Source organism: Rhea pennata, chromosome 20 (genome assembly GCF_028389875.1).
Source record: "Rhea pennata isolate bPtePen1 chromosome 20, bPtePen1.pri, whole genome shotgun sequence".
Taxonomy (NCBI): domain Eukaryota; kingdom Metazoa; phylum Chordata; class Aves; order Rheiformes; family Rheidae; genus Rhea; species Rhea pennata.
Window position 1 is genome coordinate 8361952 of NC_084682.1, and position 24791 is coordinate 8386742.

Here is a 24791-nt window from a genome sequence, read left to right on the forward strand (position 1 = left end):
TATCATCATAAACAATAGGACTTCAGGGGGGAGAAGTCTTGCAAATCTCCTGATAGTCAGCTCCCATTGTACTGGTCTTAATTTCATCCTGTTCATCATGGTATCTTTCCCTGGCCTCCTACCACTTGAACAACATCTAAGTTGGAAAATTCTGCTTTTTGGTGTAGTAGGGTTCATTGTCAGCAGGACTGGAATAAGCTGGGTGCTGAACAAATATTGCTGCCCTGGAGAAGTTATGGTCTGAAAATGGGCAAGACAAAAATGTGGGGAGGAAGGGAATAGAGTCTTATGCTCTCTTACAAGTGAGGAAAACAAGAGTAAGAGACCTCTTTATCCCAAGGCACATGAGAAGGCAGCACTGACGTGCCAGTCCTGTGAATGAGGATTCACAGAGTCTCTCTACCTTCATCCTGTCACGCTTGAGGGGAAAAAAAACAATAAAGGTGTACTTTCATTTCCCCCTTGCAAGTCTCACTCTTTTTTTTACCAAATCCTAGTTCATATTTTCACTTCTTAACTACACAGAGGTAACAGACTGGCCATCCACTTTCCCATTGAGTTGGGAATCAGAACTGGGGGCAGTAGCAGGCAGTGGAGACACTGCCCTGTACTCAGAAACACAAAGAGCAGATGCCTGATCATCCCCTGTGCAGGCAAGGGTCCCACTCCTCAGCCACCTTAACACAAGAGCACCAAGTACAGTCAAGCCCTTCTCCTCTAAACATTCCGATGGCTCCCCAACGTTACACACCAGAACCAAACTTCTTGCACCATGGCAGTAAACACATTCCCTTCTTCTTCTGCCCACCTTCCAGGTGGTCATTCAATTTTCCTAGCATTTGCCATTTGCTGCGTTTGTTATTTCGTTTCCTGTTTGGATTCTCCCTCTATCCCTGCAGGAGGCTCTCTGCTCTTTGGCTAACTCTCGTTCCCATGACTAGGCACGCGTGTGCCAACAGCCGAGCCCTGCAGATCACGACAGGCGAGCGGGGCCAGCAGGCTGCTGGCCCAACCTCTAGCTGCAGGCAGACAGTGGTCTGTGCTGCTGAGCTGAGGTTTCTGTGGCACAGAGTTGAAAGCTACCCTGACACTGGGAGCCCCTCAGCAGCATTGAGACAGAGCCGACACCGCTCCACACACTGCAAACTCACTTGTGGTTCCCCATAAGGAAACGTGCATTACAGCTGCATCTCAATCAAGCGCTTCCCAGGCTTGCTGGGAGATCATGGAGAGCCACTTCTCTCATATTTATTAGGGAATAGTGGTGTATTTTCTGCTCTGCTTTTATGCCTCTATTCAATCAGGCATTAATGCAGCCTTCTGCTTTCAGGTCCTTCAGCTGGACCTGGAGAGGAGCTGACACCATGGGACAACACTGTGGGCAAGGCCTGGAGCAGTCTCCCAGCAGCAGCTGTCCCAGTACAGGGCTCCTGCAGCCTTGCTTTGGAAACGGAGGAGCAATTTCTAAAAAAATTTAGCAGAAGACTGAATTAAGGATTCCACAGATGATACCAAAATCATTTATATGGCCATATGCAGCAGAGGACTAATGATTTCATTGCTATAAGGCAAGATTATCAAAAAAAATGCTATATTTTCCTGGAGTTTTTAATCAAATATTTAAGGAGAGACAAATACTTAGGCTGCCCAGTTATTCCCAGTAAAGTACAGTTGGGAAGTTAATACCTCCTGTGCTATAGATACAAACCCTGGACTCCAAATCATATTCCCTCATAGTCAGTTGTGTCTACCAACATCCACATCATAGAACTGAAGGGCAAAATCAGGGGAAAGAAAAGATTAACGAAGCCAAGATCACATGATGATAGCAGATTCTTTAACAGGCTCAACACAACTTTGGAACAAAGCTTAGGGGATAAAGCAAAAGAAACATGAAGACAGAAAAAGAGATGGCAACTGGGATAATTTTTCAGGCTAGAGTTTTGCTTTTAATTTCAAGGGCGCACACAGTATAATCAGTCCCCTTTTTATCTCACCTAGCCCTAGTCATACAATTTGTTCAAACAGGTATTGCAGGGTAAGACTGGTCTAGTACCTCCTCACGACACAGGAATATCCATTTGAAAATGGAAGAAAAAGTAACCAGGAGAAAGGACAAGTATGGAGGAGTGGAAGAAACCACAGCTACATGCTATTTAACTCAAGTACGTTTTTAGTACAGTGCTAACGGCAGTCTGAGGGACAGCACAACCCTCCTGCACAAGCCCCAGGACAAAAACATCATGTGTCAGGCAAAGCAACCGTGCATATACAGAATATGACAGGATAACGGCAAGAGCATATGTCCCAAAATTATGAAAAACAAAACTTCTCATTGACGTGCAATGAGGAAAAGAATTGGTCCAACCACAGGAGAAAGAATGAAGCAGTATTATGCACACCAGCAAGATGTAACAGATCAAGAACAGACACGGATACTAACAAACTCAGAATAAAGTTACCAAACATTTTAAAACAGAGCATATTTATTGAGAACTTGAGGGCCTGTCCTCACATCAAGAACATTCTCCAGCTTGCCAATGAAATCCAAATAAATTGAATATTTATTTACACACAATATGCCTTCACTGTTACATAGCTTGCATACATACGCCCCTCTAGCCTTCTCCCATGACAAAGTTTCATTTGCAAAAAAAGTAGTTTCCATTATGTGGAGTTGGACTATCCCACACTGATACTATTCCACTATAATCCTGCCTTTGATGCACTTCTGAGACAAACTGTCCCATTTTCCTGGAAAAAGACAGTATTCTGAGTCAGCCCAAGAAAATGCAACTGTGCTAAAATCAAAACCCTACACAGTTGATGCTGAATCTGGGGAGCTTCACATTCCTGAAGGTGAACAAGGTGGCAAGGGGAATGAAGAGATGAACAGCACTACACACCCCTGTACACCACGCGGGGTCGGGGAAGGCAGCTTTGGAGGCACTCTCCACTTGCCAGAGGGTATCTGTCAGTCTATCTGCTCTGGATAATGTGTAATGGAAACTCCAAATTGCAATTATCAAAGAGAAAATAGAAACCAACCAATGCTCCTCTCAGTCCTTTCCCTGCACAGACCCAGATTCAACTTCATCTTGGTCCTTCAAGGATTATTTTTCAACCTACTTTGGAGTCTAGCACACCACTAAATACCTCTGTGGACCTATTTCTAAGCAGGTGGCACCAAACAGGTTGTATCAAAAACTTCACGAACAACTGAATATTGTAGCTACCTAGAAAAATGTTTTCTCCAGGCCTTCAGTTCATCAGGTGCTGCCAGCATACATTCGGATTTTTTTTTCCAAATTTATCCATAACAGCTGTTGCCAAAGTGGGTCTCTTGCACATTTACTCTACTCGGTCCTTAGAATAAGTTTTGCAGGCATATATATACCTAAGCAGGTCAAAGGAATTTAGCCCTCAAGTTGTCATTCCAGTCTTTTAAAAAAAACCTTTCTCAGAAGTGAGGCATGCTGCTGGACAGAGCTGGTTACACTCTGGTGACAGAGCCTCAGGCAGTGGTAGGAGGCAAAGGCTGCTCCCACACTCCAGTTAACATGAGAGAGGCCTGCACATTGTGGGGGGGGGGACATTCCCAGGTTCATTTCCTCAGATGACCTAATCAGGGGCCCATAATAAAAGGGAGCAATCATTACAGGATATGAGAACCTTCCTTGAAGGTTCTTGTTTCATCTGTTTCCTAGCCTGAAGCTATCACCTGGTTTGCCAGTCTAAACAGGACTAATAGTCTACAGCAAAGAAACACATCATTCAGTTATATCTGCAGGTTAAGAATAAACTTCCACCTTCTTCAGCTGGAGTACTGAGTACAATAAAGCAACATAACACTTGTCACCTCAGCACTCACACTCTTCTTTAAAGCAGCCAAAAGCTTCTGTGAACCACAGCATGGATCTTGAGGGGGGAAAAAATAAAGTCAAACCACAAAGACACTTGGGGAATCTGATACAAACATAGATTTTGCTAACTTCTTGCTTTACCAAGAAAAGGAAGACTTCAATTACAAAAGGTACCCACCCAGGAGTAAGAGATACATTCCTATTTGCAAAATATTATGCTCTTTGCTTCACATCAGCAGCAGCACTTTCTTAAAAATTTTAACTTTCAGGCTGTTGGTTTCCACTGGGGCACGTAAGCAGGAGAGGTAAAATAACTAGAACGTAGCTAATGATGCATGAGGGTACACAACTTGGGACTCATTGTAGATATAACAGCGCAGTGAGCAAGTCTGAAAGACAGACACACCCCAAGATTTCTTCTTGCAAGCCAGAAGCCAGTAAGAACAATCTCCAAAACACAAGCAGGATTCAGACGAAGTGACGAAAGGCCCCATCATGGCTTACGGAGATTATAAATGACCCTTTATATTACATACAGATGCTAGCAAGAAAGGTTTAGGACTTTTGCTGGCATGCATCCAGGATGGCAGAGAATACATTATTGCTTATTCAAAGAGAATATTCCAACTGAGAAAATGTAGTGATCCAAGCAACAGCTCCTTTAGGGCTAGGCCCACTAGATCTAATGCATGCTCATCACCTATGTATTTAGCAAAATGCCCTGCAGTGCCTCATAGAGTTGGTCTTCCACGGCTTTGCTTAGAGAGGAGAGTCTCATTCATTTTCCCCAGCCATTTCCAAAGAGACACTCTCCTCTCACACCCTATTTAATTCTTGGAAGACTTTCATGGACAACTGAGGATCTGCAGACCATAGCCTGTAAGCTACTGACTTAGGCAGTTTCAGTGCAGGGCTGCAGATCAAGATCTCATGTCACAGCTGACAACATGTTGTTCCAGAGAGAATATAAGTGTTGATGTCAGCAGATATCCAATAATATTTATTGTGTATGTTCCAGACAGACACAAAAAATATCACTGTGGATGTTTCAGACTAAAGTAACAAATTCAAGTAACAAATTAAGTAACAAATTTTTTTTTTTTTTTTTTTTTTTTTTTTTTTTTGCCTTCCTTTGGAGGGACTCTGAAAAGTCCAAGTGCTCTGAGCTTACATGGACCCCTCCCTCAACAGATGCTGGGAGGGAGTTACCCACTCTCTGCTGACTCAGTAAGGCCAGTGACGAATCGCTTTGGGCCACCTGGGCTCTGAGGAGACAGCAAGGCTAACTTTCCAGGGTGTGCTCTGAGCAGGCTGAGAAAACCTCACAGAGCAGCTGGCCCACAGGGAGGCCTGAGCTGCATTTTGCTTCTGCAGCCAGACACCACAGAAGAAGGTAAATTCTGGACCCTACAAGCTTTCTGAACATCCTGTCCCTCTCAGACAGGGCTACTAACGCACCCTTTGGATGTGCCACTCACAAAAGAAAGGTGAGTCTAAGCCTGGAGACTCTAGACATCTGAGCAGCTTGTAAAACTAGAGTGAGGGAGAAAAGAAAGGGTTATAGCACATAAAGAAAACTAACCTAACAAATAGCCTGGCTAAAATACTGTAAAAGCGCCAGAAGAGCCATATACTCACATACTAAAGCCTAATTCCTGGCTAGCACGACTGAATCAGTTTAGAGCAATTGTTTCACACAGGGGAGGGCACCAGAAAGCAAATTCTCCCCTCCTTTCTTGCCAATTTGATTTGCCTAGTACTTTTTCCAAGGCCTACCCCTCAAAGCATATGTAGGGAGTCTCTCCATCCACCTCCCCACTGTAAATACTTCTAAAAGGCGTGCGCCACAGCAAGCTGACAGCCTCATCACCCGAAGCAACTTTTATTTGTTTCCTAGTTCACACCACTGCTTTTTGTCCAAGATCCTCAGGCTCCTGGGGGTCCCTGAAGGGGCTTCTAAGGGAGTTGAAAAAGAAAAGCCAACGGTTCGTTGGCAGGCTTCATTTCACCAGACAAGTGTTCAAACTGAACAATGTCAGAAACCACTGGGCTGAACTGATCAGGACTCAGCAAGTAGCCTGTTTAATGAAGAGGCTGCAACTTGAAAACAAAAGCAGTTGCATTCTTGCCTAATCACTTCTTTCGGTGAGACCACAGTTCAGCTTCACATACAAAACTGACTTGCTGTCATGCCCTGTTAAGGGCAGACCTACAGCAGGCAACACCTACCACATACAGGAGCTTCTGGCTCATGTGTTCCCTGCAGTGAAGGACACAGCTACGGTTACAGAAAACAATGTCCTTACAGCATATCACGCTCCTGCTAGCACGAAACACAGGCTTTCAGCAGAGACAATCCTACAAGGTAGGCTCTGAACAAGAATATTTATGACGTTGTAGAGTTAATTAAAATGAAGATTTAACGTTGTCTCAGTATTCCTATGAAACGATGTGCCAGAGCAGACATAAAAGCTCAAACTTAACTGAGCCAGGACAGAGGAAAGCAGATGTGTTTCTGAAAAAATGGCTTTATATGCAGGATGGTTTCATCAGTACCTGTTGCATGTATCTGGGCATGAACTGACTCTTCCCACTCCCAATAAATACCATGGATGTCTCTCAACAAGGTTGGCATTTCTGATGCTTGTGATTTGCTCTAAAGCTTTGAGCTGTGTAAACAACTGCACTGAATTATCTTTCTGTTTCCATAAGGATAAGACACTGTGTATTATACTTAGCAGAGATCAACATCTAGGGCACAGAAAACAGTAGGAGTGTTTTGATAGCTAGATAGATTTCCCCAAGTTTCCTCGTAACATTTTTCACTCGAGCTATCAATTTCCCTGCAGTCCTAGAGAGGAATTTCAATAAAATCAGAAGGTCACTGACTTTTACTGGGAAAAAGTTGCTGTTCTGGCTCAATGAAAGCAAACCATGCCCTTTTCTCTGTGTAAATAGTACAGCGTCCTACTTGCTGTGCCAGAACACCAATCCATACATTGTGTGCTGGAGCCCCTGGTTAGCCAGAGTTAGTTATTTACACATTCCACTGAAGCCAGAAGCAGAGGTTGCCTCGTGCATGCCAAGAAATCTAAATTTCAAAGGCTGCCAGGTTCTTTCTGGGGTATCTCTTCCTGAACAACCCAGTTCTACATAATCACATATTATTCATTTCTTATTCACAAATACACACCTCCCAGAATGTGCTTTGGCCTTCATCAGGATCAAGTTTACCAGCTACTTTGGCTGGTTGTTATTACCTTACTTTCTTTACTGCTATAACCTGACTTAAAAGGAAGAAAGCCCATCCTATGCCACTAGAAAGCTCAGATAAAGGTTAAGTCGGGCAGAAGGTTCTTGTGTTCCCAGTCATACCTGAGCTCTCCAAGTATCTAGGTTTTGGGATCCAAGGCTGCAATTCATCTTGTTGACCAAAGATCCAGCTGCAAATTTCAAATCATGGCTACCAGTCTCCACAAAATTAGGATGTTCAAAGTTGAGCAACTGATTCAGGTCAGTGGTCTGTAGCTCAATGGACCATTTCTAAGGAATCCATGAAAGACTACATGGGGAGGAGGAGGGAGGGGAAGAAGGAAAGGGACTGCACACAGATACATGACAACAGGATTAAGTTCAAAGCGAGGTCTTCTCTTCTGTTACAAAGTTTTAAGTGGTCTGCCAGTTAGAAGACATGAAAAGCCACAGAAATCCTGTCAATATTGATGTTTTACGCATGCCTTACTCCTACTGAATCCGAGTACTTCACAGTCATTAATGGAGGTTAGCCTGACTCCTGTGAAAAAGGGAGAAAATCTTTATAGCAGCCCATTCATTTTGGAAAATGAATAAAACTGGAAGATTGCTCATGTTTCTGAAGCCAGACAGCAGCAGCCATTTGAAGCAGCAGAGAGCCAGAGGCATGAATTGGAATAAGACAAGTTCCAGGTCTCCCACTCTGCTATGTCAGTCAGACAAAGATTTGAAGGAACTCCAATCTTTCTGCCTCCCAGTAATAGTTTGCAAAAAGGGGACCATAAAAATAAGTTCTGCCTAGCTAAGTCAGATGGGACAATTTATCTAGGTACCTCCCAATAGCATAACCCTTCCCTAGGGGGCAATACGTTTTGCGCTTAGCACACTTCAAATATTCAGTTGCCAATAGTAGTCTTAAATTCTCCCACACAAAGCGGATTATCAGAGACTGCTGGAGGGAGTTTCGTCCTAAAGGAATCTTTACCTTAGGAGGAAAATGTAATTCAGTCTGCACAACAGCTTTAATCTTCAGCAGCTTCTGCAGCCAAGTGCATTTAACTGTGCCTTCCTTGCTTTGTTGTGTGTGTGGCTGACCTTCCAAACAGCCCTACCTCCAGAGCTGAACTAACTTTAACTCATAGGAAACTGCACAAGATTTTGCCTTATCATTCTGCAGTCATTGAAGTTACAGGGGTTAAGGGAGAAACTCTGCCTACTAGAATTATTAAAAGCCTAGAAACAGGATAACTGAGCCACGGGTGCAACTCTGTCAGACACACAGCTCTCCAGGGCAACATTCAACTTCCTTAGCCATGAGACCATCCCTTTTCTTCTTCCAATCCCCCACCTTCATTCACAAGGCACCTTCCAACTGCTGTAACTAATGAAGCAAGGGCCCTGTAGACAACAGCAATCCTCTATTACACAAGCCTGATTCATTTTTAGAGCAGATCCACCCTGTACATCAGCAGTAATATAAATACAGAACTTAACACATGCACATAAGGGCTTACAGTCGAGCAGGCAGGTAGTACCAGAAATAAAGTTGAATTTAAAAGATTAATCTAATCATGTTCAACACACATACCTCCATACTTATATACCTATTTGTGCACACACAAGGGGAAAGGGGAGAAAGGGCTCAAGGAAGATTTCACTAGCATAGAGTCCCTCTGATTTTTTACCCACCATCCAGCTCCTCTGTATTTGCTGGGGGCATGTTCTGATTGAATCAAACAATAATTATAGTTCAGGCCAACCATATTTACTTTCATCATGAAAATGAAAAGAAGTTAGTGTATGACTGAGTGCTCAGAAATAAAAGGGGGTTTCACTCCTTTGAAGTTCTTGACTTTTACAGGCATTCTTCTCAGCATTGAACTATATTGCTGATCCCTCCCCCAAGATTATTGTAATCAATGAGAAGACAGTAGTTTCTGATGTTCACAGAGGGAGAGAAGCATAAACCTACAAAAATATCCATGGAATCTGCCTTTGTTAAATTAGAGTGATTCAATGGAATTTGGCATTCCATATCCATGCAGTATGGAAATCATGCACAATTACAACCAAGTATGTCATTTTTGCAACATGAAAGGCTCTAATTCAAGGAGCTTTTAAAGGAAGAACCTCTCTCTAAACATCTTTGCACAGCTGGATAACTCAGCTGTAGACAGGTCTCCCATCTTCATATTTCCAACACATACACGGTACTGGTATGTTCATTCCTAGAAAGCTTGACCTTGAAGGGAAGGGTGCAGGCAAGGAAAACCAGTAAGACCTTGATTGAAAGTATAGAACCGGGATGAAACACAAACTATTTGTTTAAAATATACCCATCTTTCTAAAGGACACATTTGCCATTTGACTATGTGCCCTGGTCCAAAAACCTGATCTGGTACTGCTGAAGCTGAAAACAGCATCCCCAGTTTTCCTTTGATTAAAAACTAACTATGCACTCTAAGTCAGCACCAGTACACTAAATTTACACCAACACAAATTCATCCAGAATTAAGCTCTCCAACCTTGAAATAGTAGAGAGCGGAGGGGAAGTCGTGGGTGGAAAGACATGACACTGACACACACCAGCTTATCCTCAAGAACTTTGGGGAGAAAGAAAAGCGTTAAGAAAACTAGTAGTAAGGAGTCAGTAACCCTATAACACTGGCCCATGCATTATGAATGCTTCCGTTGTAGCAACAAAGCCTCCTCTACCATCCATGAAGTCACTACCTGTAGCTGTCTCTAAGTTCACTAGCTACAATAAATTGTGACAAAATTCAGTGAAGGCAATACTTCACATAGTCTGTGCCCACCAACACTGCAATTGCAAAAATCAGTCTCCTGCATTTATAGAGTGAATTAGCTCGTTTCCAGTAGCAATACAGGGCCTGTATTTGCACGCATCAACAGCTAGTCCAGAAAGACCCAGGGTATGTTCCTTAAGGTTTTGTTTGCTTGCTTTTTACTTACATGGCCCTATATGGGCAACAGTGCATCTTTGTGCCTCAAATTCAGCCTTTTGATGCCAAATTCACAGCAGCAATGAAAGCCACATGCATGACAGAAACATATAGCCTTTGCCGAGATGGAGTAGTTTTTCATTAGTATCGTACTGGCACTGAGAAACAGATTCCTACAAGGGCAAAAGCAATGTCAAAGGACAGCACTAAGGATATCAGAGAAAAAGTTAGGAGAGTAGGAGCAAGTCACTGCTACCTATTAATTACATGATATTGACCTGCTCATTTAACATGTATGTTACAGGCTTTTCCTGCATCTGAACAGTACAGATACTACTGTCGCTGGAGACAGGTAGAGCCATTTGACATCTAAAATAACCAAACAAATCAAAGGAGAGATCCCACAGACAAAATACTGCCTTTCATCTTAAACACAATACAGATTTGTTTTTCTGAATTGTGTCAATGCTCAGAGCAATGTCTCACTAGTTCCCAGTACAACGGGTCCAAAAGAAGGCACTGAAAAGTGGATCGGCTTCAGACTCATGAGTGCTAGAACATGACTGTAAATACCTTTATAGACAGTTATATCACGTAAACAGAACCCATACTCTGCTAGCAATACTTCCTCTACCTGCTATCTCTTTCTCTTTTCCTGCGGTACATAACAATCATATCATTCAATCTAGGTCCTAAATTTGTTCAGCAAGTTGGAAAGTATTTTGCAGGCTCTAGTATACAAGGGAATAAATATGCTGCAGACCCTTCTAGGCTAGTCAGCTATTGTGCGGTTGCCCATCATTGTGGAGAATCAGATTTAATGAGCCAAAGGGATCTCTTTCAGTCTAGAATTTAAGTCCTTGTAAGTACATAGGTTTAGCTTTATTCTGCACACCTCATACCATAAACTATTTCAAATGAATGTCATAGCCAGACATGACAGCATGCTCTTTGTAACAGCTCAAGAGACAGCAAGAGCCACAGAGGTTGTGAAATGCAGACACAGCATTATGCCTGCAGTACCTTAAAAATCAGGATCCTCTGTTTATGAAATACTTAAGTCACTCTCCTCAAATGCAAATATCAGAAATAAGTCAGACTAGACAAATCCCATCTACTTTTATTGCTTAGAGATCAATAAGCCCTCTTCCCCTTCCTGATGCCTCAGCTCAGCCACTCACATCTATCAAGGCAGTTCAAGGTCCGGTATCCATCCGCCAGCACTTGCACTAGGCACGAGGACTCTGGCTGAAAGAGCATGGAGCAGTGGCTCCAGAAGAGTTGCTTGAACTCCTCCACTATACTAACAGGCCTGTATTCCATTCAAGAGTTACCTGCTCAGCTCACAGATCCCTAAGCTAAGCCATTTTGAGTGTCCACTTCAATAAAAACAAAGTCCTGCAAAACCTCCATAGCAGGCATTCAAAGTGTTAATCAGTTTGAAAAACAAAACCCAAAGGCTGTGTGTGTTAATTAGCTGTTTAAATTGAGAACTTTTTATTCCATGTGTCTGCTGTGTCTGGCACAAGGCTGTCCTGGGCACACAATAAAAAATAATTTGGAAAATAATCGTATTGTTCCAGTCACACCCATGGGAGTTGCACATGTAGGGAAGCAGGAACATCAAAACTGAGATCTGTTGTGTGATCAGAGAGCTAAGTTTGCCCTTTACAACACTCAGTATTGATTCAAGTGTATGTTGGGAGAGAGATTAGAGACATCCTCCTGCCTTAGCTCACTGTCTCAACAGCTTTAAGGTAAAAAATTTCTACTTAACCAGCCTACAGCTTTCAAAAATCATTTTTACTGTAGTACACTAGCAACACTCTTTATAAGCACATATCCACACCCATGGGTGGTTAGGGGATCCCATCTTTCCCTTCTTGCTTTCCTCTCATGCCACTTATTCTCGGTGCCCATCTAAATACAATAATGAGTTGCCCTAAAACGTTTTCCTAGTGTTCTCCAGGTGTCAGTTGCGAAGTGCTTCCTCCGCACAAAGCAGAAATGCAGTTGGGACGCAGTATTCACAGGCATATGACATTCTGCTACACCAGCAACCTCCTTTTCACCTTTCTCCAGGCTCCCACTCTTACACTCGGCCGGCTGTGCTGTTCCAAAGCCATCGAAGTAACTACATAGCATTTGCCGGAGATCAGCTCTTCCGCACACAGTAGCCCCAAACCCCTGCTCGTGAAAACTCTGTGTTGTCTCATCAACTTTTAATCTCCCTCTTAACCAGATGGTACACACTGAAATCACTCGCATCCCATTGCACTTGAACGTCTATAGATAGAACACAGGAAGACATCTAGAAGTAGCGCTCTACCAGCCTTTTTTCAGTTAAAAAGCTCTTGCTTTTTGACACAGCTTTCTAAGCTTTCACTTAATAGTCTCCATATCTCATTTCTGGCCAAGTACATTTATTTATTTTCTCTTCATAAACCTTGCTGCAACCTAGTTTGTTCATGGGAGGGAAGCGGGAAAGAGAGCCCTTCTCACCTGAAGAGAAACACTAACACCTTTCTCTATTACTAAAAAATTCTTGAGTAATCTAAGAAACTGCTTTAGTGCCTCAGTGCTTTGGAAGCTTCTATTTGGAAGGGAGATGGTCTTGAGGGAGAAGATCTACATTTCGGTATCCAGGTGGAAAATGGGTTTGATTTGGCCAAGTAATAATAGTCAAAAGAAAAACCCCCATAGCCTGCGCACGCACAGTAGATTCCTTAGGAATGATAACACTGCTTTGAAACATTCCTGAGTACACATGCAAGAAACCGGATGGGAAGAAAGAAGCACTTAGCCAGAGAGGTGACAGCAGGGGGCCTGAAGGAGAGCTACAGCCAGTTGGCCAGAAAAATTCTTGCACTGTTCTGTGGGGAATTATCAAATATGGCAAAATCCATTATATAAGCATTGGGCAAGACAGAGGGGATTGTTTTGGTGTTTTTTTTTTTTTTTTTTTAATGTGAAATTACCTACCAATGCAAAAAGAGAGGACAACCTAACTTTCCCCATCAAGGCAAAGTGGGAAAATCCACAACATACTTTTAACCATGAATTTGGTAAGGGGGCAAAATCAGCCACATGAACTTTTTTTTTTTTTTTTTTTTTTAATAGGAGTGGGGGTCATTTATCAGGCAACTCTCTTCTCACTTCTGTGACTGGAAATGTTTAGAGCTATTGGTATTAGAGCCTCTGCATGCAGAGGGAAAGCAACAGGCACTAACCAACACCAGATACACCCATATCCCATTTTAGACGGATACTACTTGCAGAAGCTTGCAGTAAATTCAAGGCAAAGACATTAAAGACAGCTGACATTTTCCTCCCTCAGATTTACACAGATTTCTCCAAAAGCAGAACGTTTGGAGGCCGAATAGAGTAACATGAAGGAAGAGAGCATGAAGGATAAGACTTTTCAGAAAAGAGACGGTTATAACCTAAATTTTATTGATGGCTAACAGTTGTTTTATGTCTTTCTGCTGTCTCTCTTATAGTCAAGCTTTGGAAAAGTAGCATACATTTGCAAACCAGGAAACCTGTGAATGACACATAGTTCAGAAACTGTACAGTCTACAGAGTATTGTTATGCTAAGCATATATATGCAAGCAGTCTTTGTACATTACAGCTAAAAAGCTTGTTTGTGCTTTTTCCCCCCATACATCCATAATTTGAAGGTTTTCCTTTATAACCTTCCATTGCAGTTTGGGGGACTTTTTACATGCAGTATTTCAGCAAAATACAGCCACCCTTTAGGTAAAGGCAGCAGCTGTCACCCAGTCATTGCAGCACTCACTTGGCAACTTCCTAAGAAGTGTACAAGGAGGCCATATACCAGGAAAGCCACTGAACACCAATATTTATAGCACATATTAGTGCTGAGATTCAAATTAAAACATCTGTGATGCACGTGCCACACTTCCTGCGGGGGAGAAAAGGGAAAAAAAGAAAAAAAAAAAAAAGAATGAGTTTCAACTGAAACTTCTCATATGCATACACAAAAAGAAAGGTTTTATTGAACAGGATTTCAAAAGAGGGGGTGACAGAGAATAACTACTGGACTGCTTCTCCTTGCAGCCAACAGTGGTACAGCCTGTTCAATTGCTACCCACAATACATGAGCCACAGCCAGTGAGCCCTGTCTCTCTTTAGGCCACAGCAGGATGTTCAGATACAATAACCCAGGCACGTGGGTAGCACAAGCTGATTCCTAGGTTCAACCAAGGCACAAGCCAGCCCCTTACCAATGGATACAATTTCATCCTTACCTTCCCAAAGATTAAGGAGCAACTTCTCCAGAAGGTACCTGGGAGCTGAAAGCTTAATACCATCAAAATTCTAAGGTCATTTCTAGATGCTGCTTTTAGAACCTTCTAGTTCAGATGCCAATAACCACTTGGCAGGGACTGATAAACATAATTAGAGAGCTTGATGGTTTCAAAGGACATTACCCAATGAACAAGTTGCTGCAGTTCTTGCAACAAATTCCCAGTGGGTTTTGTTGCAGAGGTCTTGAAGAGGTTTAAGCAGACTTTTAATTACACTATCAGGAATCAAGTATTTTTCTGGGGCTTGGCAAAGTAGCATCTTATTATTTCTGCTTGCAATGTGTAGTCATTCAAACCTTATCCAGAGGCCTACAGCCTAGGAATTCCTACAACTTTGTAATCCCAAATTTTTGTATCATTTGTGATATACATTAGTGACTTCCAGTAACAGCAGCCCAAGAGACAGTATTTTACTGTGCGATAGTTTAAACTATTTGGCTCTGTGCTTTATCCCGAAATACACTGCAGGGAGAGAATATATTTGCTGCAGGTTACGCTGATTTACAGCGGCATTAAGCCAAGTGCTGTAACATCCTTCAGAGCCAACTTGCCTTTTTTGCTCTTCTACTATACATCAGATGCTGCATGGGAACGGAGGAACTTTACAGCATCGTACACTAGACCAGCCATTGCTCAAAAGCTGGTATTGTGTGGCAGCAACAGTTGTTGAAGCGACAGTTTTTCATCACATGCCCACGGGTCAGTGCTGCTTCCATGGACACACAACACATCCAGCCTCCCACAGCCCATTCAATGAACAAGGGGAGAGAAAAGCACCACAGCCAGTGCCTTCGCTCTACCCTCTGCTGCTGTTGACTCCAGCCTCTCCCACTCAGCACCTCCCTCCTCTTCACTCCTGCGTCTCTCAGCCTGACCTCCTCACTAAATCTTTCTCTGCTAAGGTCAAAGACTAACTCCCATAGACTAATTCCAGCCCTCCAGGCTCAGAGAGGTACATGAAACAAGGAGCATGCTGACCTCTATTCTGTAACAGTGGAAGTTTATACTAGAGCCAAGTATTATCATTCATAGATTTATTATAAACTTGTGCATACATTCACATACAATACTAGATTTTGCAGCTTTCCATCTAGAGATCTAACCACACCCTCAGAAAATACTCCCCAGAGCCTTCCCTTCCACAAAGGGAAGGATTACTATTCCCATTATATTCAGGGAAAATAAGAACTCACAAGTTTCAATTCCCAGACTTTGTGCTATGCTATAGAATACAGGCAGAGTGTTTGCGAGAACAGTCCATTTGTTCAGGGAGAGGATGGAAAAAACAAAGCCTTATGAATCAGCCAGCTGATAATTAAAAGCAACTAAATCCAGATCATTTTAAGCTGCACATGAGAATCTGAACTCCTCAGAATCTGAATTCCTTTGACGACCAGAAAAGCCAGGGTCACTTGCCCAGCTGGTCACTATTGTTCTGTCCAATACAGTTCTGGTAGGAATGCATGTTTAACAAAATTCAGAGATTAGGCATACTAAAGAATGCGACTCCCCCTAAGTGTTTAGGTTAGTGGAGTTTGCCATGCTGAAATCCTGAAGCTTAAGCGTATCAAATTTTCTCCGTCCTGTACTGCTAGTGCCAATGACAGACCCAAGCTGACAGCTCAGATCTCAGGATCCCTGCCATTTTAAGCTTAAAGTTCATTAAAAGCAGCATAAAAAGTTCCCCTCAAAGCTGCAATGAGCATTAATTAAATCAGTGTTTTCCCAGGGATGTGGAATACCAAATGACAAAAGCTCCCATGCGCCAGAAACTCTTGAAGGGCAGTTTAAACCAAGCCAGAGACTCAGATGGCCCAATTTCAAGTACCTAGCAATGGAGCAGCCCATTTTCAAATGCCTTAGGATAGCCCAGATCTCCAAAGAGAAATCTAGCATCCAGTGGCCAAATACAGTACTGATATGCCAGTGATCTTCCCAACATCTAGGTTAGCTCCTGACAGATTAGAATCTGTGTCTTGAGCTCAATTTATAAGAGGGCATGCAAGATTACAGTCAAATGCAAAACTGTCATAAAAACAAGTCATACAGGTAATCTTACAGAGATTCTCAGAAAACTTGTAGGAAGGCAGCTCTCACCAAGCCAGATACCATGCATAAGGCAGCTCTGGTAACTTGCAGGGGCAAGAACTTCTCAGTCCAAAACAGAGTAATATCCAGTGCATAGAGATTTGAGATTCATAAAGGAGAATTGCCAGAGACACAGCAATCCCTGGATAAATATATGAGAAGGTTAGAAACAGCCTGGTCATACCTCAGAGTTGGTGGTCTTGTATTTAGAGGTACTAAGGATTCATAAGCAGCACTTGAAGGGGATACAGTAGCTTGCATTGTGCAAGACAGACTTAATAGGAGAAAGGCAGGAAGCATCTAAGATCCTGTTTCTATGGGAGTCTCTTATTCCTTTTCTGTTAACAAAAGGAAAGGCCAAAAAAACAAGAAAAATTTCTGTAAGACTCGCACAGTAAATCAGGAACACCTATGGCTGTAACACAGGAGCTGCTGACAGCCAGACCCAAGTATCTTCCCCTAGAAAATTTTCAGTCATCTCAGCACAGCAACTAAAACCATATTTTAGCTGGCATCACTTTCATTGCCACCTGAAAATGTGAACAGCTCCAAGTTTGGACAAGATATAGTGAGGATACAAGCCGCCAGACAACCCACATTGAATAGGGTGGAAAAAACAGAACAGTTCCAGGGGAACAGAAAGAATCAGATGAGAAGAGAGCCAGTAACCCAAGCAAACTGAGGGGCAGAGAAGTAGCTGCAGAAGATCTTTTTCCCCTGGAGAAAACATTAGCAGAACCTTCCTTGGGTTGAAGGGTTAAATTCATGACAGATCCCCCTCCACACATGCATGAGCAGATCGTAGTAGAGCTGTCACTCAGTGCTGCCTCAGACGAGGATTTGAAGAAGCTCACTGTCCTCTGCTGCATTTACAGCAATAATGACAGCCTGGAGAAAGAGGTTAGAAACATCTGAGTTTAATAAGGGCTACGCAGAACACAGCAAAAAAATGTCTGCCCTTCCATTCAGGGCTACCACACCCCACCAAGCACCGCAGCAGTAGGCCAATGGGAAAGGAGGCTTGGAGACGTTATGTCATCCAAACACCCACAGCAGCCTATCTGCCCCAAGCCTTTTCATGATGAGAAGCAGCATTTCAAACCAAGCTGAAAGCTCCCAGCACCACACTTCTGAACTGCGGAACAAGCATAGTCCTGTGGGGAAAGAGCAGATGGCGACTGACCCCAGGCACAGGACAAGGCAAGCAGAGAAAGGAGTTCCTGCGCCATGCCTTAACAGAGAAACTCCATCTCACAGAGTCACCACAACAGGACAAGAGGAAGATCTAGCTCACTTAGCACCTACACTGCTGCCTTTTCTTAGTCCCAGAGACCCACATGCCTACAATGAGAAGAATCCTATTCTAGTTCTTCACTCACACAGAGCAGAGGACAAGTCACCTTAGTGCTCTGGTCCTACATGCTATGTCCCCTTCCTCACTTCTGCACTGTCCATTCCCCAAATTATCCTTACCTGACATCTTTCATAAAATGCCTTTGCCTACACTGCCTTCATTTGGCACTTGCTTCCTACTCCACGTGTTCAGTCTGCTTTTTTTTTTTTTTGGAAAGGTATTCCACTGAGCAATGAAAAGCGGGATTGAGTTTTGCTCACCTGCAGATCCAAAACTAGCTCCCCACTAGAACATACATGCACAGAAAATGGGACACAAACAAATAGGACCTGCCCTAACTCTACAACTCAGCACAATTTGATTATAAGACCATATACAGTAGAATATTTCCCTACCTCACAAGTCCATTGTGCTGGCATTTCCAAGATGCTTTGAGCAAACATATGTCTGTAAACAGCACAAATACTGCAGAAGAATATCACTTCCACCCAATTCCTTGGAGCAGCAAAAGTTGGAAGTGATTAAAAAGACATCTGATTACCTAACTTGGTATCAAGATTGGACATGACTATACGTATTTCTGTACAGTGGTACCTCACATCAGCATTAAAGTTTGGGCAGATAGATTGTTTCCTCAACACAAAGGAATATAGCTGAATAAAGAAAGCCTTACTCAGCTCTCACAGGACAGCTTAGAGGCATGCAGCAGACCACAAGAAAGTAAAAGGAAGAGTCCTACATAGAAGAAGCTCACAGATACCTGCTCTTCTCAGGTTTAAAGGGGGGGACTTTAAAAAAGTGTAACTATTTGGGGTTTTAAGAGGCAGATACTTGAACTGGGTTTTCCAAATAACCCATAGAATGAAAACATAGAATTATGGAAAAGGAGACCCATCTATCCTAGACATTAAACATCAAAGCTGCCCCAAACATTTCTCTCAGCAGCAACCATCCAGTGGGCTTTTGGCTGAAAGCCCTTTAAACAGAGGAGGTAGGGGATGTTTTTTGGTTTGTTTGGGTTTTTTTTCTTTGCCAGAGTACGATCTCCCTACTTCTGAAGCTGAAAATGGGTCTCAGATCTGAAATAGCTTCCCACTTACACTTCCCCTCAAAAAAAAAAAAAAAAAAAAAAAAAAAGAGAGAGAGAGAGAAATGGATGAAATGGATATAACCATTTTCAAATACCCAGGCCTAAACCATTACAGACAACACTTTCATTCAAGCATACTCCTTAATTACACATCTGTTCATATTCAGGGTGGTGCAGAATTAAAGATGTCAAACAAACCAAAACATCAAGCTCATTATTCAGGGTAATAAATTGCAAGTCCATAAATAATTGTTCTTCCCAAAAAGGAAATACGGAAGAAAAGCAATAGAGAACAGCATCACCGTTCCTACCCTCTTCCCTTTCTGTAGTGCCCCATTGTGTTCATATACGTTAAGCAGAAACCTTACTACTATTCAATTATATAGTAGATTGAAGATCTGGAGGACAATATTCCTGTTACTAACATTTTGTTAAGAAAAATTTTGCAGCTCTGATTCTTATTAGAGTCTTTTTTGATATCCAAGTTGGCATGAGCTAGTTGAAAGCCTCAAGATAAACATCCTGTCTCAGTGAAAGTAGAGTTAAGCACTGTCTATCTCTCTCCAACTAAAAGTGACTCGAGAGCTTTGAACATATTGCAGAAATGAAGTCCAGTGAATTTTAGTATCACCCCACAGGAGAGGTAGTATACGATTCAGAACAGAATAATGTGGTTTCAGCATCTAGAGATGCTAGAGGTCTAAATCTAGAAAGAGTTTGCTAGTTAGTCCATTACTCTAATCAGCAGACCTACAAGCACTCCATGCTTTCACTCTTTAATAGTTATTTTAGTTACAAATTCAAAAGATATTCTTAAATTTTTTTCCCTTTATCAAGACAAAGCCCAATCAGATAAAATAGAGAGGTAAGCAGTCTATGATCCAAGAGTCACAAAACTACTCGGCCAAGCAAAGCTGTTAAGTTTCTAACCTTGTGTGTTTCATGCAGGGTTTTAAACACTAACAAGCCCAGCTTTGAGAAAATGAACAATTAAGAGTTATTGGAAGAGACACACTTGTTAATTTATCCAAGGAGAGCACGAGTTCACTGCCACCCATTGCTTTGCCTCTCCGCTGCCCTTTTCTTTTCTAGAGTTGGAAAATGAAACATACATGACAGGAAACAATTCACACAAACAGCTGGAAAGCCAAGACAGTAGGAGATTTCCTAAATGAATACAATTTAGTGCAGTAACTAAAGTCATGCCTGGTATTTCAAAGCAATTCCAGTGTTGCTAGGCCCTTACACACTGTTCTAATTGTGCTGCAAAGCTACGGCACTGAACCCCACAAGTTAGATGAAGATCATATGGCTAAAGAAGGCAGGAAACAAACACAAGATAGTTGAAAGGTTTGGCGATGAGCTGAAGACCTTCTGACCTCTTGGTTACCTGGGTAGGGTACTTCAAAGGGGAATTAGTGCAGAGGACTCAGCATGACACAAATCCCAGTTTGTTTGCTAGACATCCCTGCACAGTCTACAGCACACCCCAGAGATCTTTGGCAGTGAATATCTGTAGGCTATTAGGTGATAGAGGGAATGACTCAAAGCAAGAGCCTCTCAGGAAAAGGAAGGGAACCACATTGCTCTAAAATGTATAGTCTTATATTCCACACCCATTTAAGAACCACAGGGACTTCAAAATCTGGGCGTGAATTCATGTTCGAACCATCTTTCCCTCGGAAACTCCGAATTAACAGACAATTGTCAGGAAAACACTAGGAACACATTCTAAAAGCACTAGGCAGACTACATAGATCAGGATACTGTTTTATGAATCACCCTGTAATATCAAAACCAGGCTTCTCTCACATAAACAAATCCACTTACTTAACAAGACTAAAGCCTTACCTAACAGGCTGAAGACTAGTTTATTGCATTACAGCGTAGTTCAGCACAGTCCTTCAAATACACAGGAGAAGCAAATTCAAAGTCTAGCAAAGGTGTAGCTTATGGGACATGGAACAATGTACACAGCTGTTTTGAAGATCTACCTTTACTAAATCTGCTCCAAACTTCTTGATCTTGAAAGCTAGCAGCAGTTCTGGTCACCTATTAGGAGACTGCCTGTCTCAAGATAATTAGCAGTGTATTTCAAGAATCATCCAAGCAGGAAAGCATCAACACACCAGTTTTGTTTTGTTTTGTTTTCCCCAAGGGGAGAAATAAGATAGGATAGAGTACAAGAAAGCTGATGTCAGTTAAAAAAAAAAAAAAAAAAAAAAAAAAAAAAAAAACACATGCTCTCCTACTTCAAAGCAGCACAGAAAGTATGTTTACTTGCTCCACTTGCTCCACTGAATTCAGTGCAAAGTGATCTGTCCTCTGACATGGAGCAAGTCATTGGCAGAGCCACAGCTAGAACACAGCTGTGTCTCACCTTGGCTGGGCTCTGGTCTCTGAAGCAAGTATATGACACAAGAACTGAGTGAAGCCATCTAGTCTTCTGTGTTGAAATCTGTCTCTAGTGACCAGAAGTTGCACTTACAGATTTCCATGGATAGATGTTACCTTCCCCTCTAAACTCATCCTCGGGAAACATCCCTGCTACAGCAAGCACTACCAACTACCATTAGAAGGGCCTATCTATCCAACTACTATCAAAATAAGCAAAGTACCAAATTGTAACTATCAATACAGCCTAGTTAATAATGCCAACATTTCTGTTGGGAAGATGGCCCCTTCATTGCTATACTTTGGGTAAGATCCACTTCCTATTCTCGGTAGCAAGTTGGAAATCTGTGTGTTGAACATGAACATCAAACATTTGGCTTAGCAGCTACATTACATACAATGCCTGCAAACACTGCGGGTTGGATTTCAGTCATTATTGCTTATACATGCCCTAGAGAAGTTCATAGCATTTCAAGCACGTGCAGAGACATACTAGAAGTTTCTTATGTCTAATAGACAAGATCTATCAGTAAAGCCAACCAAAAGCTTGAATTCTCATTAAAAAAAATAACAACAAGAACAAGCAAGCAACATTCCCACCAGAATAAGTATTGCAGAAATTCATTGAGATATGTGAATTATGCTTTCCTTCCTCCTTCTCTAATTTCCTCTCTCCTCACCCCCCTCAAGGCTTTTCACACTGTCCAGGGCCCCTGTTGTCAGGGGAATAAAAAGCTCAGCAGTCCTTAGAGCCCTGGAAGCCCATCTCTAGGATAGCCTGCAACCTGGACACCAAGGACGGAATTAGCTACTGAGTTTGAAACTGTTTTCTAACAAGAAAAGAAAAAATAAAAAGGTTGCTGGAATCTTTTCCTAGTGAAATACAACTTTTGTGACAAGTTAGTTAAAAAATTTTGATAGCAGATTCCCAGACAGCTCTATCATGTCTTCACAGGCTGATCAAGGACAGAAAAACCTAACTGCAAGAACAGGGTGTGTCTTATGTCAAGGAAAGATGTCAGCTGTAAAGCACTACATCAGCATAGATCACAAAACTGCTGCAACTTACCAAAACCTGGAGCTGCAGTAGCAACTTCCAAGGCTTCAGCCTGTTTATTCTTGGCAGAAGGCATCCAGGAAAAGTGCCAAAGTCACTGTAGACAGCACACACTGGGAAAGCCACAGAGTGGAAAGCGGGAATGGCTATTAAGTGCCATTAACAGCTATCACCTGCCCTTCTTTTGGTCACTGCAACCTCCCCAGGGTAGAGATAGCAGACTCTTATTCTGATGCAGCTGCCATTGCTTACCATAACAATTCAGGTGCTATAAGGATCCCCAGTTTAGATGGGAAAAAGGACAATGAACAGTGTAAACAACAACTTACACCAGTCTGATGCAGTCCTTCTGAGAAAGTGCCTCACATCCATGCAGATCAATGTCAGATTTAAGAGCAAAAAGCCTCATTCTTAATCCCGCACCATATTAAATCCATAAGAGCACAGCAATCCCAACCTGAAACTGTACCCTGCAGGAGGCTCCTCTCAAAGGGCTAACATTGTTGCTGGGTAAAGTTTTCCCACACAAATTTCCCCATCAGGAAATGAAGTTTTTTGTTAGACATTTTCCAACAAAGCTTCACCATTCAGTGGGAAATTCTAAACATACAAAGATTGCTTCAACGTGTGATATTTGACTAAACACTTGAATCTTTATTTCAGAGCTTCCACTGATGATTTCCCTTTCCTTCGAAGGTTGGGTTTTTTTAATTTTTATTTCCTTCTCTGCTTTAAGCCAGAATCAGAGATTCGCACATGGCAAAGTTCCACTGGACAAGAATTCTACCAGCTTTCCCTACCTCACTGTTTAAATCCACTTTAGACGGTTTTATGCAGCACTTTAAAGACTTGGAGAGGGATATATTCCCCTGACAAAGTGTCAGCTATCCAAACAACTGACACATGGGAAAACCACGCAAGCGTGTGAATCGGGAAAGGTCTTTGGTGAGCAGAGATACAGTACATACTCATGTAAGTGTGGTAGCTCTGAATAAAGTTCTGCAGGCTAATAGATATGTAAGACAAATGACATGTGGTTCTCATTGCAACTCATGCTATGGGAAGGGGGTTCCTTGGAACAGATCCAACTAGGATAGGTTTATCCCATTACTCTCCTATAATTTTCTGCTGTTTCAAACCCTTTGACAGTTACTGTAGTTTTAACATCACACCCCCTACAGACTGAGGCATGCTTAACAGGCCAGCAAACAAAACCACCCCCACTTGGAGACAAAATATGCACCATATGTGGGAACTGTGCAACGCACTAGGATAGCACCCACTCTTGTACTTCTGTGTCACACTGATGCAACCCAGTGTGCAGATGCCTTATCTCAATTCCAAGCCCAACAAACTATGCTAATCTACCCCACCATCACCACAGCAGCCTAACTCACACACGCTAGGTATTAGCGTGGGGAGGGGTACAGACAAGATGGACAAGCCCTGAATATTAAATGGGGAGGGACATGAGAATTTAAGGGAATCACTGAAAAAAAATGTGAAATTTAAGAACAACTGGAATCAGGTTAAGCCACTCTCTTACTGTATAAAGTAAGAGGCTCATTCATCTGAACAGCTGTTTCACCTCTAGAGAAATACCCAGAGAAAACAGAGGGGAGGGGGAGTCTAAATTGTTTGCTCTATTGAAGCAGCAAGCTACAGTAAATCAAAACTGATTTACATTAAGTTTATGAGAAACGGGCTCGGGGCAGGGGGAAGGAGTGGGAGGTTTGGTTCTAAATAGCTATTTGAAAGCTGCAGCTCTTGAATAGAGATCTATAATTAAGGTCTTTCCTTTGTTGAGCTGAACAAGTTTTCTCCATAGCCAGGGGCTGTAACAGTTCCCTCTGCCGGCATCCCCAGTGTCCCAGCTCAGGAGGTTTTAAAACCCTGGATCTGCACAACACAGTGACACACTGCCCCATGGCCCTGGTACAGCCAAGTTTTCATCCCCAGCAGACTGGGGGAGGCAAGAAGGGTAGGCTTTGAGGGGTTTACTTGCCAGAGCTCAGGTCCTCGACTCCATCAGCACCTCCTGCCCCAGAGGGACACTGCCCCAGGCAGGTAGGGAGCCCCTGGGCAGCCACCCGCCCCGCCGCCTGGGAAGGATGCTCACCCAGGGCACAGCAGCACTGCATTCCCCTCACAACCTCCTCAGGGATCAAAATGCCAGTGCAGGCAGCGGGGAGAGCATTTCTGCCCGCGATTTTGCTGTCCCGCTGCTTGGGCCCAATCTTACTCACCGGCGACTGGTGAAGCCACTGCCCGGAGAGCCCGAACTCTGCTCTGGGTAGTTGTGCTGTAGGGTTGATGTTGGGAATTGGTAGAGGAAGCCAGTCCCTAGCACACATCCTTGCAGGCAGCAGCACCAGGATAAGAAAAAAGCAAACCGCAT

The 24791-nt window shown here is 42.7% G+C and overlaps 1 protein-coding gene across 1 annotated transcript in view; it reads right to left on the bottom strand.

Annotated features, from left to right (window-relative positions):
- Positions 1-24791, bottom strand: part of COL26A1 (collagen type XXVI alpha 1 chain) — a 173363-nt gene extending 148572 nt beyond the window's left edge. The window contains exon 1 of the mRNA XM_062592601.1: positions 24640-24791. Coding sequence (XP_062448585.1) covers positions 24640-24791 — 152 coding nt within the window. The remainder of the gene's footprint in view (positions 1-24639) is intronic.